We start from the raw sequence: 18,759 nt of genomic DNA on the forward strand, positions 1-18,759 counted from the left end.
TTTTTGGTCAGGGTAGCAAGGGAAAATATGATATTTGGTTATTTATTGGTTGGTACTGGGACTTGAACCCAGGAGCACTTTATCACTGGGCTACATGCCCAGATCCCCCATCATTTTTCATTTTGAGACAGGATCTTGCTAAATTGCTTAGGGCCTTGCTAAGTTTCTGAGGCTGGCCTTGAACTTGCAATCCTTCTGCCTCAGCCACCCAAGTTGCTAAGATTACAGACATGTGCCACCATGCTCAGCTTGCTATTTTTTTTTAAGTAGAAAAAAAACCCTGTAAAACTATTTCACACACTAATAGTCTGCAGAAAATAGGACCTGAGATCTATCAAGTATTCCAATAAGTTCCTACTGAAGTCAGAGACCATTCACTATTTCCACGATATGTATGTATTTGCATGTTTGTTCTTTTCTACATTATAAGGATCTCCTTAATGACTTCAGTTCTGTGTGCTACTACTAGTATTTAAGACTAAAATGTTTATTTATAGTTAAGATGCATATGTTTACATACATATTATAAATGTATAAATTATGCAGGTCATAAATATACAAATATTCAGGCTATTTAGCCCGCTTAGTCACATTATTAAGGTAAAATTATTGTGTGGCAAGTTCACAAAAATACTACTTTCTCTCAATTTTTGTTGCAAAAGTGAACCTGGGATAAAAGTATACTGTTCTTACAGCAGGACGAGGTATGGGTTTTTGTGGTTTCTTTGAGCCCAGTTTTTTCATTGCATTGTAGTATTTCTTCTGTTCCTCTGTCATAAAAATGTCTTGACCTCCAAAGTAAAGAAATAAAAACAAAACTCATTAAAACCATGTTCTTTGCCAGCTATCAAATGCAACTCAGTAATCACATGAAATTGACTTCCATATTTTCTTCAAATGTCCCTAATATCTCTATTAGGGGGGATGCATATTTTGACATATAAATTATACCATACTAGGTCATATTCACATGCTGGACACATTAAAAATCTGAATTATCAGTCATTTTAAAAACTTGAAGATTATTAATCTTAAAATAATTCTGACTTATGTTGGTTTCTCTTAGTGATTGCATTTGGGAACCTGAAGGAAATAGTGCAATCCATTTAGTTCACATCTTCCAGCAAAGAGAAAGTTTATTATACTTATCTTCTTTTTCTGTTGGTTGAAGTTATCTATGATGACACCAATGAACAGATTCAGAGTAAAGAATGAACCAAAAATAATAAAAATGACAAAATAAAGATACATGTATAGATTGTCTTCATACTTGGGTTGCAATTCTACCTAAAATATATGAAAAATGATAAGCATTAGATTTAATACTTGTTTAATAAAAAGTACATCCATAAATTTTTCAATTCTATAAGTAGATTTAATGAACCTTTAAATGTAAAATATTGGTTGAAGAACCCTGTAAGACTATTCACTGAGTTGAGAATAAAATAATTCACAGAAAAGTATAAATAATTATAAGCAACTTCACAAGGTAAATTTCTAGATTATAAATGCATTTTTCTTTAGCAAACAAAGATCTCAACACAGCATGCAAATTGAGGATTTTCTCCTCCTATAGAAGAAAGTCTAAAGTCCAGATTATTCTATTTTAAAATTATTAGCATTTACATTCTCCACCTAGTTTCCTCATCTGTGAATTGAAAATAATACAACCCAAAACTTTACAGGGTAGCTGTGAAAGTTAAATATATTCATATATGAAAAGTACAGAACCTGGTGAATAATAATTGCTAAGTATAAGGATTTAGTATTTATTATACATTTTTTAGGTAGGCTAGATCATTATTATATAGTCCATGTAGATATATTTTGCAGGATTATTCGTTCCTAAAAATGAGACTGTTGATTCATTCTGTTCATTGAGCACTGTTTCTGTAACAATGGTGCTCCCTCTTGTACAGATACTCTTGGTTAGGAAAACACAGTGTAGTTGGTTCAAGCATTGGCTATAATCTACAGTTCAGATCTCACAGGACACTATTCTAACAGAGATAGCCATTCATTGATTATGATCTACTGTGTTATGAAATCAATTTAGAGGATCATGACCAACCTAACTTTTCTAAAGAAATAGAGTAAACTAAATAATATCAGAACAATTTAATGAGATGTTGATTTATGTGTCTGTGTGCATAGCAATGATATTTTTGAGTATTTTATAATTAAACACAATACTAATATGGAAAATTACATCACACGGATATAAAATATAATACATGTCTATGAAGTAAAATACATAATCTAGGACATTGTCAGAATCTCAGAAACCCTGTATATCCTTTTAAAATATAAGCTCTACTATCCTTGCCAGAGGTAATCATTATCATGACTTTTATGGCAATTATTTTCTTTTATTTTTCTTTACAGTTAACACCTAAGTATGCATTCTTGAGTAGTAAGTTCACTTTCATCAATTTCTGAACGTTATATGAATGAAATCATAGTATGTGTTTAATTTCTTTAGTTGAATGTTATATATTATGATTTCTCTATATGGTTGAAGATGGCTGTATTCATTCATTTCCATCACCATATAATATTTGTTCATTTGAGTTGCTTCTATGTTTATTCTTATAAATGGATTATCTATACATGTGAACAAATTACTGTAGAGTTTTCTTTTTTGGGGGGTGGGGAGTGGTACTGGGGATTGAACTCAGGGGCACTCGATATCATCACACTTTTTAGTACTGCCAATGTGGAAGGTATGTAGGTACTGTCTCATCTTGTTTTAAATTTGCATCTTCGTATCTGAAAGTGTTCAATTGCATAGAAAGCAGTAATAAATTAAATTAAAAAAATCCATATCAGGTTCATAATACAGTGCAGGGATTTCAGTGTTCACTGCCTCTGAAGTTAAAAAAAAAATCAGAAAGTTTTCATTCAGAAAGCCAGTTGTTGATACCAGAGAAGTAGAATTTTGAGCTTAACTGTCTTGTTCTACCAAACCAGCAATCAATCTCTTTTTCTAAACCATAATTTACTTTCTTGTTGAATAGGGAGAAATTAATTGTGCAAAAAATTTCAAAGGTACTGAGGTGTATAAGGTAGATTATAAGCCAAAAATAAAATGCTTTATGGTACAAATATAGTTAATACATTAGTAAGTGTCAATTGCCATGCTAAATACTATAACAGTGTTAAAAAATTCACAATGAGGGCTGGGGATATAGTTCAGTGGTATAATGTTTGTCTAGCATGTGAGAGATCCCAGGTTTAATACCCAGCACCCTAAAGAGTAAAGAGAATGGACTGGGGTAGTGGCTCAGGGGTACTGTGCTCGACTAGCATGTCCGAGGCCCTGGGTTTGATCCTCAGCACCACATAAAAATAAAGATACTGTGTCCATCTATAACTAAAAAGTAAATATTTAATAAAAAAAAAGTAAAGAGAAATCACAATGGGTAGAGGAAAAAAAACTCATCAAGGAAGAAATAATGTGAGATAAAATATTTTAATACAATTAAATATATATTTTTATAATATATTTGTGCTCTATAAATAGATTTATAGCTTTATACATAGTTTTGTTTTATTAAAATAAGTAAATTACAACACTAGAAATAATAATTTTATCAGACTAAACAATTTTCCCTCTAAATAGACTTACATTTCGTGAATCAACAGCTGCATACATTATATCCATCCATCCTTTAAATGTAGCCTGTAAAAAAATAATAATATTTAGTTTTTCCCATGTTATGATTTTATAAAACAAATTATTTAAAAAATTTAAAAAGCTAGATAGAAGGATTCTGAATGTTTTTTACCACAAAGAAATAATATATGTTTTAAGTAGAAGATACATGTACTTTGAATTGGACATTACTCAGTATATACGTGTATTAAAATATCACTTGGCACACCATGAATATGTACACTATTTTATATGTAATTTTAAAGGAGAAAAGAGTACCAAAGTAGTTAAGATTTTTTCTAATATATGTATGTAAAATACTTTGAGGCTAATATTTAAACTCTTTGGGCAATGTTTTATAATATGTACATTGAAAATACTTCAACTTTTGTTTTTCTATGACATCTATCATAATCAACAGCTTTTGACTTGGTATGAATATTTTAAGAGTACCACCAGTAAGAAACAAATTCAAAAGCACACTGCATTATTTGCTCTTATGTTTTCTTTTCCACTTATTCTTTTCTACATAGAGTTATCACTGACGACCAATCTTAGGAATTTATTCTTGACAATATCCTTAATGTTGCTGAATATTTTGAAACAACTAGTATATGAGAAGAACTTTCCTAATCAGAAATCAAACATATTTAACTACAATTTACTGCTTTCCATATTTTTATTCTTTTTTTTATCTCACATATGGTTATATTTTACAAATAAATTGTGTTGTTACACTCTCAAAACTTTCTATTTTAAAACTATTTGGGTTATGCAATAGATAAGGGATTTCAAACCAGTATAATACAGACATTATTCCATTGTCTTATTGTAGGCAGTTTTGCTGTTGAAAATCAGTTTCAATCTGATGCTTTACCCTGTGTAAGTTACATTCTTTTTTCTACAGATTTTATAGACTATTGATTTTGGTTTTAAAATTCTTGAGCTTTAATATAATGTTCTCTTTAAATTATTAATTAATTTATTTTAATTAGGTATATATGACAGCAGAATGCATTTTGATTCATTGTACACAATTGCAGCATAACTTTTCATTTCTTTGGTTGTACAAGATACAGCCTTGCACGATATGTACAGTCATGCATGTACCTAGGGTAATGATGTCCAACTCATTCCACATCTTTCCTGCTCCCATGCCCTCTCCCCATGTTTCCCTCCCCTTTGCCCAATCAAAAGAACTTAAAATTGGCATAGTAACACAGCCACATCAATGTTTATAGCAGCTCAATTCACAGCTAAACTGTGGAACCAACCTAGATGCCTTTCAATAGATGAATGGATAAAGAAACTGTGGTATATATACACAATGGAATATTACTCAACATTAAAAGAGAATAAAATTATGGCATTTGCAGGTAAATGGATGGAGCTGGGGAATATCATGCTAAGTGAAGTAAGCCAATCCCAAAAAAACCAAAGGCTGAATGTTCTCTCTCATAAGTGGATGCTGATCCATAATGGGGGGGAAGGGCATGGGAAAAATGGAGTAACTTTGATCAATATTTTTTTTTTTTTGTGGAAATAGTAATACTGAAAACAAAAGATTGGATATTATTTTCAGTTCCTTAGTGCCACAGACTATAGCCTTCTCCTCAGTATTCCTTTAATATTGAAGATTGTTTATGTGGATTGCCTCCAGGAGCAAGTAGATATAACATACTATGCACATTTGAAGGGCTCAGTGAATTCTTATGAATTTTGGGCAGAATTCATAGATAGAAAGATTGTCATTTGTAAGACAGCAGTCTTCCTATCTGAAAGTGTTCAATTAGCAGGCAAGAAGATGAGCAGAAAAGGAGAGTTGGGTGTGAAGGTAGGGAATTTGGTTATGGTATTGATGAAGTTTGGGTAGGTGGAGACTTGACAAGGTCTAGTTCCTTACTGTCTGGTACCTGAGAAGGAATCCAGAAATCTACCATTCTTCCCCTTAGCCACATGCACACCTCTCCACCCGCCTACCCCAGAAAAGTACCTCTCCTTTGCTCTGATGGGATGGAGAAAAACAGTGGGAACACAGATGGAAACCCAGTTAACAATGAACTAGTTAGTGTCTTTCTACTTAATGCCCATGTCTGAAAGACTATAAATTTTGTAGAGCTAACTTGTTTCCAACATGTTGCAGAAAAGTTAAGTCAGCATTCATGGAGGAGTCTAGGCAGATGGGAATGTGGAAGTATTTTCATATACTAAGAAGTACTTTATTTCCTTTTTCTTTTTATATTGTTAATTGCACCTATGTAGTATCCTTAATGTTACATGCATTTTTGTATTAGTAGCTTTTAAATTTTTATTTATTTTTAAACTGGCATAAAATTATTTTTATTTATGTGGTACAATGTGATATTTAGAAACATGTGCCATTATGTAATTGGTAACTCTTTTTTTTTTTTCCTTGAGGAAAAGGAAAAAAGAGTGTTTATGGCTTTGCTGGCAAAAAAGAAATACAAAAGCTGTGATAATACTGCCCATCAGCAGAAACAGGGAGCTTATATAGAGGTGATTCAAGAAAAAGTAAGATTAGGGAATAGAGGTCAGGAAGGAGAAGATCAGGATAAAGAAGGTCAGGGAGGAGAAGTGTAATTGGTAACTCTTATTAGTTGGTATATACATTATCAATTTTGTGTTATTGATATATTTGTATCTATTAGTTGGTATATGCATATCAACATTGTGTTTAGAACTTAAAATATACTCTTAGTGATATTCAAGTATATCCTACATTGCTATTACTTAATAGTGGTTATGCAGGACAATAGATCTCCAGAACTGATTTCTCCTGTTGAAGTGAAATGTTTTGTCTTTTGCTCAACATTTCTTCTCCCCACTCTCATCCCCTGTTAACCTCCATCCTACTCTGTTGCTCAGATTCCACATATAAGTGAGATCATGTGGTATTTCCTTTCTCTGTGTCTGGCTTATTTTAGTTAATAGGTTCATCCATGCTGTTACAAATGACAAGATTTTTTTCTTTATGAGGCTGAATAGTATTCCATTGTGTCTGTGAGTGTGTGTATGTATGACACTTTTTCTTTATATGTTTATCCACTGATGACCACTTAGGTTGATTCCAGAGTTGCCTATTGTGATAATGCTGCAAGAGTAATCAGTATATTTCTATTTGCAATGTGAAATTTGCATGTGAAAAAGATAGGAGTGTGTCTTTTTTCACATTCTGATTTGACATTTGTTTTGGACATATACCCAGTAATGTGATTTATGGATCATATGGTAGCTCTTTTATAATTTTGCATGCTGTTTTCCATAATGGCCATGCTAATTTTCATTCCCACTAACCCTGTGCAAGGGTTTTTTCACATATTCGCCAACACTTGTTATATTTCTTCTTTTTGATAATAGGCATTCTAACAGCAGTGATATCAGAAGTGAGTTGATATCTCATTGTGGAGAAGAAGAATTTTATACTCATTTTCATTTTACAACACTGGGAATAATAAAATGGTGACTTACTACTTGAAGCAGAGAAAGATATCCAAGTCCCACATTATCAAAGTTCACTTTCACGTTTTTCCATCTGGCAGTTTGATTGCTTTCTATGAGAGCTTTACATTCACTGAAGTTGTTGACCACACTTACATCAAACATCTCTCCTGTGGTGTAGTTAATGCAATGGTAAAATTTGCCAGCAAAGAGATTCACTCCCATGATACTGAATATTAGCCAAAAAATCAGACAGACCAGAAGTACATTCATTATAGATGGAATGGCTCCTAAAAGAGCATTTACAACAACCTGGCACAGGATGAGAGGGACAAAAAAAGTGAACATCCAATAATTAGTATTTATTTTTACTTACTTTTAAACATGACAACAAGTGTAACAGTCAAATTATAGAAAATATATCTGTTCTCAAAGTTGAATGTTGGGTAAAAATATCTGGTAGTCAGCTAAGAATTTTGAAGTTATTATTGAAAGGGTAAAAAGTGAATTTACATTGTAGAACGTTTTCTTGAGAAGAAGAATATATGTGTAGCAGATATTCATCAAGAAATGGAACTAACTAAAAATGCAAAGAATAATTAAGACTACGTGGATATATAAGTAAGATCATCATGTGAGCATAAAAAAGTGTAAATGCAAACAATACAATTTACTACCAAAATTTGAGAGTAAAAGAAAATATCTGGGGACAAATTATACATAGGAAATATGAAAATTTTTCCATTACTGAAAGAATTAAATCTACTATGGAAAAAATAATGATTTCAAATTGAAAAGAATATAACATATAACAATTACTTTCTATATAACTATGCATACACACAGACACACACACACTCACACACACACACACACCCCTAAACACAACATTCATCTCTGATTTTGTTTGTAATTTTCAGATAAAGTCTAAGTAACTATATTCAAATATCACAAAAAGCATCATTTTCTGCAGCTTTCTTCTTAACAATTAAACTATAGAGACAGGGCAGCATCATTTTTTAGATGGTAGGGCTGTGGTCTTAGGTTTTGTGTCCCTGGGGATGCCAAACATCAGCACAAATTCCTCCCTGTTCCTTTGTATCACCTTTCTATGTGAGTTTCAGATTTCCACAGCTGACCTACTTTTTAGACTTCGTTTAGCCTGTGTTTGAAAAAGGCCAGATTCAGGCTTCAAAAGGCTCAAAATACATCATATGGAACAGTGAAAAAAGATAAGCAATTGTATGGTAGTTTTAAGTAATTGTGTGGTAGTTTTAAATGATAGCAAGTAGGTTTGCTAGTACATTTATAAGGGGAATAAAAAGAGCTAATATATATATATATATATATATATATATATATATTTTTTTTTTTTTTTTTTTCTTTTTTTTTTTCTTTTGGTGGTTCTGGTGATTGAACCTTGTGCACCCAAGGCAAGCACTCTACCAACTGAGCTATATCCCCAGCCCTGCAAATCTTAATTCAGATTAGAAGTGTACCCAAAATAAGAGATTTCTCACAGAGTGAGAATCTAGATCTTAGGAAACATTCAGGCATTATGCTTTGTGTCTTTAATAATGGCAGGTACTATGGACATCTGATAAACATTGACTGATTGATTATGTCAATGTGCATGTAGAACTTAGAAGTCCTCTTTGGATTTGTCATTTCTAATGTAAAAAGAAGATAAGTTCAACTATGATTTTATCCAATTCTAAAGTACTCCGTCTTACCCTCATTCCTTCAAACCGAGATAGGGCTCTCAGTGGCCTCAGAGCTCTGAGTGTTCTGAGGGATTTGATGGCACCAAGTTCAGAGTAGCCCAAGGCATTTGCAGTTAGGCTAACCAATGACACCTACACAGAGAAAACAACACAATGTTCTTATTACAGGCAAAACATCTACACATTTGGCTACATAGTTAATCCTTTCTCTGTGCAATAATGCAGTGGTTCTCAAGCTTCAGTCAATTTCAAAATCCCCAGGGGCTCATTAAAAATACTGACAGCTGGCAGAGTCTGAGTAGGTTTGGAGTGGGGCCTGAGAATTTGCATTTCTTCAAGTTCCTGGGTAAGGTTCAAAATACTGATCCATAAACCACATTTTGAGAAGCATAATTAAATAGATCAAATAAAATTAGTGAATTAAAATAAAATAAGTTGAGATATTAGTATAACAAAAAGTTTACCAGAAAAATGTTTTTTTTAGTCATTCATACAGATGACTAATGAAATCGATTAAAATTTTGAAATACTGAGCTAAAAAGAAAAAGAAAACTAGTTATAGGTGGCACAGAAATGTCTGATTTTCTTTGACAATATATAGAAAATTCATGTCAAGAAAATGTATTTCATCCTGAAGCACATCAGCATTCCAAAAGCAGATAAACAGAAAACAAATGTGCAGTATAATTTTAAAATTATATTAATATATATTTGTAAAAGAATGTTTAATAGTAATAAGTAAAACACATAGAATATTGTTACAAAATCTTAATTTACTTAAACCAATTTTTCAATGCTATCTGAAAGTGAAATCTCCAAATTTAGAAAAAAAAAATTAGCTACAAAATTGTATTCCAACTGGTTTATTTAGTTTCCCTAAAATCAGATGTTTTAGGATTTGTAGTCCTCTTCACAGGTAATGAAAAAACAAAGTAACTGAATTATGAACTGTGAGGATTTTCTGTATATAGGAAATGATGACCTACAGTACTTTACCTTCTCTGAAGACAGAACCAAAAAGAGATAGCATACATTAAAGAATGAAAGATAAAAGTTAAACATGAAAAAATATTCTGAACATGGGAAATATTTATCAACTGACTAAAAGAGCTTGTAAAATATGCTATTTTAATGTAATTTGTATTGCTAGGTTTGAAAAGGAGACACATTCAGACACTGTAGCAGTCTTCTAATTGGTCTTTTGATTTCTAAATGATTCCCTTTCTACTCCATTATTCGCACCGGCACCCTAAAAGAGCAAGCTGGTCTTGTCACTTCCCTGTATGTCATTCTTCAATGGCTTACTCTTTACTGAATCATGAGTCCAAATTTCTTGGATAGCATCTTGGGTCTCTTCATACTCTTCTCTAACTTTTGTTACCTTGTCATTCAATGACAAAACCAGCAAACACTTTTCTCTTATTTCCTGGCAGTCTATGCCCACCCCCGAGGACTTGTTTCTTGAACTGGCCCTACACGTCATACATCAGTGTTTTAACACTTGGTGTCCTCCCTCATCTTAACCTGCTGATGTTCTCATCCCTCAAATTTCAACCCACACTCCAATTCCCTTTCCTCTTCTTTCAAGTGAAGCAAATTGCACTTTTAATACAGGTGCCAATATGTCATTGAATAACTATCTGTCCTTACTGTTAGACTGAAAGTCCTTCAGGATGAGAAAAATGACTTAGTTATATTTGTAGCTTCCATAACAGAATAGATGAGCAATATACATATTTTATTTAAAAAACAGTATTAATCAGTTTCATATATACTCATAATTTTCCTAAGTCAAAAATAGTAGATATAGATATATATTAGGAAATATGAGTATGAACTTCAGGAAACCTAAATTTCTCTTAAAAATATTTCTCTATTCAAGTAGTGTGGACTTTGTGACTTATCTTTATATAGATATTTTAAGTATTAGGTATTTTATTAACAATCTGTCAAACTATCACAACCACAAGCTAAGTAGCAAAAAGTTATAGTATCACGCATAATCCCATTATTCAAATAAATAAATGGCTACAGTTTTAGTACATTTTTTCATTATTCACAGTGTTCAAACATATATACTTTTAAATATTACTTATAGTCTTTTTTATTTTCAGATGACTTTAATGTAATTCTGCATGTACACATATGTTATATTTAGTAGTAATTTGTCTCATATTCAATTATTTTAAAACTCTTCTGTATTCTGGCATCCCACCTTCTGTTATTTCAACACCAATGTAGTATAATAAACCTTTAAATAACTGGTTGATAGTCAATCTGTTTCTATCAACAAAAAAATCAAGTGGTATCTCTTGCTTTTTGGACTTTCAAATTTCCTTGGAGTTAATATTCCATTTGTATGACAAACACTTTTCAACAGGCCCTTTTCATGATAAAGATACTAATGACAAAGATGCTTGGTAAGAATTTAAATATTTATATTTTGTGAAATGTGAGAGTGAAAAAAAATTCCATAATTAATATATGATTTTGAATAACTTAGAATTTCTAATATAAATTTGAACCTAAACCAATAAGAAAATAAGGTGGCATTTAATTTTTCTTCCCAGAAAGTATACATACTTTAGTTGGCAATAAATATTTTAGGCATCCTTCCACTGGGAAAGTAGAAAGTATCATTTATATTTCAGCCACTGCAGGACTTACTGAGTGTCCACTACAAGACAGCCACCATTTTCAGGACTAGTACCTACTATCAGCTGCCATGGGAAGAAATAAGAGACTGCAGAATACTCACATCAACAATCAGGAAGTCTAGCCAGCACCAGGCATTGGTAAAATACATTTGAAATCCATATGCAACCCACTTTAGAAGCATTTCCAGGATGAATATATAAGTGAAAACCTTGTCAGCATATTCTAACATGGTCTTAATGGTTTTTCGCTGCTCAATATATATATCCTCAAAGGCCTGTAAAGGGAAGACAGTTTCATTGCATAAACAGTCTCTAATTTATGTATAAGGGAAAGACAAATATGCAAACCTTTCATGGGGTGCCCAAGGCAGGATGGGTTAGTGCTTCTTAGGGCTGCATTTACTTTATGGCTATCTGGACACAAGTGACTATTGAGTGGGCATTTCAGTCCCCTGAGGAATTCAAATAATTAAATTTTGGTATTAGAGTATCCCAAAAGAGCTTAAAATTTTAAGAGGCAGAAAGTCATTTGGGTGTAGATCTGCTTTCTTCAGTGCAATCACTGAAATGTGCCCTCACAGTGATACAAATAATGGGCAAGAAGGCCCCTTGGCTTCTGGAAAAGAAAAGGGATTATTTTCTTTTACTCACCTCCCCTCACCGGGATGGGCATATATGCTCTGTCCTCGTTTTGTAGAGTTCTTGGGAAAAGGTAGGGAACTCAACTGCAGGAGCCCCTTGGCTTTGTAGAATGAAAAGTCAATTTATCTAGATCAATCCTCTTATAGGGAAAACTACCTGGGTGACATGGTGGCCTGGATCAAGGACAAAAGAGGCTTATGATCAGGGCTCAACACAAGGGCCTAAGAGCTCTGGAGCTCAGTTTGTGGCTGGAAGCTCCCAGAAACAAGTCATGGTGCCAGCATGTTTGTGGAATTTGGTGAGACTAAACTGAGTATAATCACTAGCCAGCCACTGATAAGACTTCACAGGTTCCTCTCTCCTTGGCATTAAAATACAAGGCTGGTCTTCTGGACAGAGTACATGGCAGGATGCAGGATTTTTGGTTAAATCAGAAGTGAGCTTAGAGGCCTCCAGATACAATGCAGTTATCTTCATAATAAAACCAACTCATTGAACATTCTAGTAAGTAATTGAAAAGCAAAGGAAATGCAATGATATTTATATCATCAAATGGGAAAATGAGTTACATCGTTTTCATTATATTGGTCAGCATTTTGACCAAACTGGCCATTCCAGTAAGTGACATTAGGTTTGCAATGCTCTCGCTATTTCTCGGTGATTGAGTTAGCTCACTCTTTGCCTTTCACCACGGTTGGCAAGTAGTGAATCCATGTGAACAAGACAGTTGAGTTCCATGAAGCATGGAGCTTATGTTAAGGAGTTTGGTATTTAGCTGACAATTGCCCATTATATATACACACTCATTCTTAATAGATGACCTGTTACTAAAAATCTTTAATTATCATAAGATACCATACTAAGCTGGGTTTAATTCCATCTGAGGATTACTCCAGACAAAGCAATGACAGTTGCTCTTTACTGGGCCTCTCATGTTGTGCTAAATACATCACATGTATTGTCTTTCATTCTCACAAATATCTTATTCTAAAGAGTGCAACATGAGGTTCATTGGAGGGAAAGGGAAAGGGCTTCAGGGAAAAGGTGAAGGAGCAGATTATGTACCACCTACCAGAGCCCCACTGCTGAGCAGAATCATGAAGACGATGAATGTTTCAAACCAGTTGTGCTCCACAATCTTATAGCATGTTTTCCTCAGGTTCCACCAGAGTTTCCCTTTGCCTTCCTCTATGCTTATCTGACAGCACTTGAACTTCCGTACACAATCTAAAATATGTGAGAGTAAATGAAGAAAGATTCACTCTTTAATCATTTATCTTTGTATTGGTGGAACATGCATCTCTATTATTCCCCTATATTACAAATAACTACTTCTTAAGATGATTTTATTTATAGGAATCAAAACAGTCTATATGGCTTTTAACTCTTCATTGAATAAATATTTATTTTTATGTTTCTAGGACTATTATAGTAGATTATATTATATTATGAAAACGTAAAAGTAGAATGACAGGAAGAAAAGTAATATTACTTAAAGTTGGTATTTCCATCCTGCCCTTGTATTGAGTGTAATTCCATTCTATATGGAAATTATACATATATGAATTTTAAAATCTGTTCATTTAATGGTATATTTAAATATTTCCCATTTTATCATAAGCAAGTATACTTAAGAAATATTCCATAATATTTTTCTAAATAGTATTACTAAAATTTATGTAACTATTCCATTATTATTGAATATTTGGGTTGCTTTAATTCTGACCATTAGCTGTACCAACATAATAAGCACGTTTACATAATTTGTATAATTTGTGGACTACTAGAGCAAAGGTTCCTAAATATTTACTTAATATTAGCTTTATTTAAAAAAATCAAATTGAAGAAATTATACTACTATAATACTATGACATATAAGACATCCTTGCTGTAAAAGAAGATGCATTTTAACTAGGTGTGATTTGTCTACAGATTCTATAGTTATGGAAAGCAACAATTATCACAAGATAAAAAGTTTATAAATGTTCATCAGTGAAGTTTAATTTCTAAACCTTATGGAAGATGTGTGGAGTTGTGGCTAGATCTTAAAAGATACATGAGAATCATGTCTAGAACATGAAGCTGTAAGAATGAAGAAGTAATATAAGCAAAATTTAGTGACAGGACATTCTGAGAGCTTCAGAGAAGGAACTAGAAGTTAAGACTAGAAAAGTATCTTAGAGCCAAATGGTAGTAGTTGGTTTGCTACACAGCATTATTACAACAGGTAACAGATTCATACCTCAAATAACATAATTTTATCTTTCTTCAGAAAATACTTTTGAGATTACTCCAATGACATGTTGCCCAATATCATATAACTTGAAGCTCATTTCAGCATTTTTATGATCTATTGTTTTTGTTAACAAATAATAAAAATTTTGATCTTGAGTAGCACAGGGAACTGTTACTTAAGAACAGATTGAGGGCTGGGGTTGTAGCTCAGTGGTAGAGTGCTTGCCTAGCATGTGTGAGGCATTGGGTTCAATTCTCAGAACCATATAAAAGTAAATAAATAAAATAAAGGTTTTTTGTCCATCTACAACCAGAAATATTTTTTAAAAAAATAAAAGAACGGATTGACATGTACATATATCAATTAGCATACACTATCCTATGACCAAACAGTAAAAGACAAATTACCACTTTCACTTTCTTTTTAAAAAAATCTCTAAACCTAAAGAAAGATATGTATGGTTTGGTGTTGTCTCCCATGAGATACTTTAGATGACTACAGAAAAAGCCAGTTATCAAGATATCTCCAAGGTGAACAGGATCCTCAGAAATAAAAAAGCATCTAATTATGTAAGTTAAACCTGTTTCTTAAAAACTGCCGTTGCTTTGATACAGAAAAAGCAAAGAATGTGCAAATAAACAGTTGTTAGACAGGCCTAGACTATTAAAGGTAGATAGAGAGGTAAGCGGGTGAGGAAACCGGGACAGAGAGACAACAGCCAGGCGCCCAATGCCTTACAGACCTTCCGTGAAGCAAGCTTCTGGTTCCAAAGACTCTTCCGGTTCCGCCTCAGGCTGCTCTCCCTCAGCGGGGGCTCCTATATCGACTGTGCTGCCTTCAGATGAACTGGTTGCATTGAGCTTCTGAAAATCAATCCCACAGAGAAAAAAAACTTTTAAATTTTTCCTGTAATCTAAGTATAAAAATTCATAAGGGGTGCTGCCCCGCCCCCCACGTCTTCCATATGCATTTTCTTGATCTGTAATTTAAAAGTAACTTAAATATATTGCCAGTCTGCTTTGATACAAGTGGGGGGTCACAAGATTAGATACAGCACTATAGTATAAATTTTTTTCAAGAAAATATGATGCTAAATAACTTTGAAGTCCATGTATACAGATTCTGAAATATTGATTTTTAAATTAGTTTGTAAATGACATAGTTGTTTTATTCTAAAATTGTGACCCAACCAACAAAAGCTGCACGAGTGTATTTTCATGTCAAATACAGAAAAGATTTGATCAAATGCACATAAACAGCAACAATCTAAATTTATCCACTTTTCATTGACATGAAAACTTTTACTACTGATTGTTATTAAATATATTCTATTATTTTCTAATTCCGAAAAGAGCAGCACGTTGTTAGCTAGATAGCAAGAGCTGATATTTTGCATTCTCTTTGGCCAATGCACTCCTGCGATTCATTGTGCATTTGGAAACTACTTGTTACTCTGGCACTCTTACCTGTCCTGTTAGTACAGGCAGAAATGAATCTTTGGTGGTTGTTGTTTTTCTTTCTTTTTTCCTTTGGTTAAATAAAGTATCACCAAAAGAATAAGACAGTAGACAGAAGTTGACTTAATTTTGAAATGCAATAAACTTTAGCCAGGTCAGGCCACTCTTGGGATCAGTATAATAAATGAAGGGATCCCAATCTTGAACCTGGTCTTTAGAAAGATGCAGAGCCAGGTGTGAGTGCCACACTGAATCAGAGTAGTTTTGGCCACAGCATTCTTGAACCTGTTACAATGTTATTACCATTAGTGCATAACATTAGAAATGGCTGAGCTGAAAAGAGCTACTTTATACAGAGGATGAAATAAGCACATGATAAAATGCACACTGAAGTATGTTAAACTAGATTAAAATGGATGCTGTAGTCAGTACTGAAAAGATTCAACCTACATTTGGACTAAGGATTATGTGGATTTTCCTCTAGGAAGATGATTCCTTTATTTTATGAAAATAACTTTACATAAAATATTTCCTTAACATATTGGCTCTGACCAAGTAAAAATATTTACATCTAATAAGATTAAAAATGTTTTTGCCTCAGGTAGTTTGATGAAACTAATGAAAGATGAATAAATATTAGATTCTCCTGCCATCTTAGAATTAGTTTTGTGATTATTTTTATATTTTTCCAAAATAGGCGAATCAAAGATTATATAAGTTGCTAGAAGATTGATTTTCTACTTGGTAGGCATAGCAAAATACTAGGCAATTGATCATAATACCTTTGTCATTAAAATTTGAATCTATTTTGTTCTAAGATGAAACATCTAAATAAGAATGTTTATTATGAATATTCTAACATTTTAGACTTATTCTGATTCATATCCTTCCCTTTCAGTTAAACTGTCTTAAATAAGTAAAGTTGAATTTATACGCATGTAATTGAGCAAGAAGTTACTAAAATATTCCTTTGTTTTAACACATCTAATTCATATGAAACTGTTACCTACTATGGATCTGATAATTCAGATCCTGTCATTTGCATGATGTTATAATATAACACAGGTAATCAAGGAAATTGAAGCTTAGTCACATCTGAACTAACTACAGACAGCACAATGGGGATGGGAAAATGCTCCTTTTAATAATTAGGATAACACTGCAAACAGAATAGGGACAGCTTGAAGTGGGTCCAGGGGAAACAAGGAGCCATATTCAGCACTTTCCACATGCTCTGCTGGTATTGGCCAATGACCATCAGATCCTACCTCAGGGCTGAGTAGGATATAAGTGCTCAGTCCATATTGTTAAAAATAAATGGATGACTGAATACCTGAATGAAAGACTTTCTAACAGAAGGTAGGCTAGCCCTCGATAGTGATAGGGGGCAGTTACCAAAGTACTACAGGAAATCTTGGTTTAAAAATTTAAAAGGTTTCCATGGGATCCCAGGAACAACCATGGTCACTCCTACTGCCACAGAGCTGGGTTGCTATTGTGTTAAATGATTTTAGGAAGGTCTGAGTTATCACAGCTATTCCCTCCTTCACTATTTTGTAGCAATCACACTTATTTCCTTTCATGAAATCTACCAAACGAATCTGGAATCCTCATTTCTCCCACCCATCTTCACCCTGAAATGTGGCATCCTAGATCCTGCATGATTCTTTTGTGGTCTATTTTGCATTTTGACCTTTGATAAAGGGTCCAATTTTTTTCAGACTGATAGATTCTGGTCTCCCTAACATACTTCTCAGATGTTTGGGGGCAGGAAACATGCACTCTAGGCCCTATGGATAATACAAGGAATATAATTTAATACTAGGAGCAGACTCTTAATTGCCAATATGCTTTTTATTGGTTAGTGAATGAATGAACAAATCACTAGGTCAATCATCTGTTTTTAATAGATTGTCCAAATTAAGAATTCATCCAATAGTTTGATCCAAGGTTAAAATTAAGGGATGTTAATCAAAGATTTTATACTCACCTGAAAATGAGACTCCCCTAGAAGTTAGTTAAAAAGTTTCTTTTTAGGTCTCATTTCTGGAAAGCCTAAAGATAAAGGGAACTTCAGTGCTTCCTCTCATTTAAATCATATTAAAAATTAGAGAATGAACATTGTTTCCTTTCATTTTAGTGCACTGATAAGAAGTACTCAATACATTTTTTTTTCCTGAACAAAGTACTTATATCTTTTTAATGGTCAGGTTATTACTTTTAAAAAAGTGTAACTTAAATGTATTGTGTGTTTCTGGAAGATATATCTTTATAGACCTAACTTTCTGAAGCAAAGATTATGTTTTTGTCATCATTGTATCTCTCACCAATGTCTGTTATGTAATACATGCTTGTCATATAAATCAATGAACAATCAGGGCAGAAACTCTTATTTAACCATTAACTACTTTTACCCCTTTCTAACATTTTCACATTCAAGGGAATACAAATAATAGTCTCCCTTAATTGCAGGGTAAGCAATGATTAACTACTCTTAGGATAGTGAATGTTGTTGCAAAACCAGGTTTCCAATAATTGAGACTGAGCTAAGTTTCTGGAGTGAACTTCAATTTAACTCTGGAGTCAGAAAAACTACTATTGAATCATTTTAACATTGTTTTCTCTGTTTTATGTACATGGTCTGCAGGGGTGAATAGGACTGATCTGGACTCTTCCGGTACTTAATTTACAAAGATGAAAAACTAAACTTCACTTTAATGTCTAACATTAGTGAGTCCAGTATCTATTTAGTTAAGAAAATGAGGGTTTAATCATGTTGTTAAAGTCATGGTGAATCAGTGGGTGGATTCTATGTTATCTATGCCCTCAGAGAATATCTTGATGCTTCAGAAGTAAACCCAATCTTATCAATTTAAAACATTTAGTAGACTGGGATATGTAATTAAACATTGTGGGTTCAAGGTAGTGC

The 18,759-nt window shown here is 33.0% G+C and overlaps 1 protein-coding gene across 5 annotated transcripts in view; it reads right to left on the bottom strand.

Moving 5' to 3' along the window:
- The window catches only part of LOC143407307 (sodium channel protein type 2 subunit alpha), a 93,660-nt gene that overhangs the window by 9,662 nt on the left and 65,239 nt on the right, over positions 1-18,759 (bottom strand). For 3 of the 5 annotated variants that reach the window (XM_076866463.2, XM_076866462.2, XM_076866464.2), the window contains exons 17-24: positions 15,116-15,236; positions 13,210-13,364; positions 11,597-11,770; positions 8,848-8,970; positions 7,145-7,426; positions 3,625-3,682; positions 1,150-1,283; positions 694-798 (exon numbers count right to left, since the gene is read on the bottom strand). In XM_076866463.2, coding sequence (XP_076722578.2) covers positions 694-798; positions 1,150-1,283; positions 3,625-3,682; positions 7,145-7,426; positions 8,848-8,970; positions 11,597-11,770; positions 13,210-13,364; positions 15,116-15,236 — 1,152 coding nt within the window. Of the gene's footprint in view, positions 1-693; positions 799-1,149; positions 1,288-3,624; positions 3,683-7,144; positions 7,427-8,847; positions 8,971-11,596; positions 11,771-13,209; positions 13,365-15,115; positions 15,237-18,759 lie in introns of all 5 variants that reach the window. The other 2 variants (XM_076866460.2, XM_076866461.2) reach the window with 1 other exon arrangement.

Source organism: Callospermophilus lateralis, chromosome 9 (genome assembly GCF_048772815.1).
Source record: "Callospermophilus lateralis isolate mCalLat2 chromosome 9, mCalLat2.hap1, whole genome shotgun sequence".
NCBI lineage: Eukaryota > Metazoa > Chordata > Mammalia > Rodentia > Sciuridae > Callospermophilus > Callospermophilus lateralis.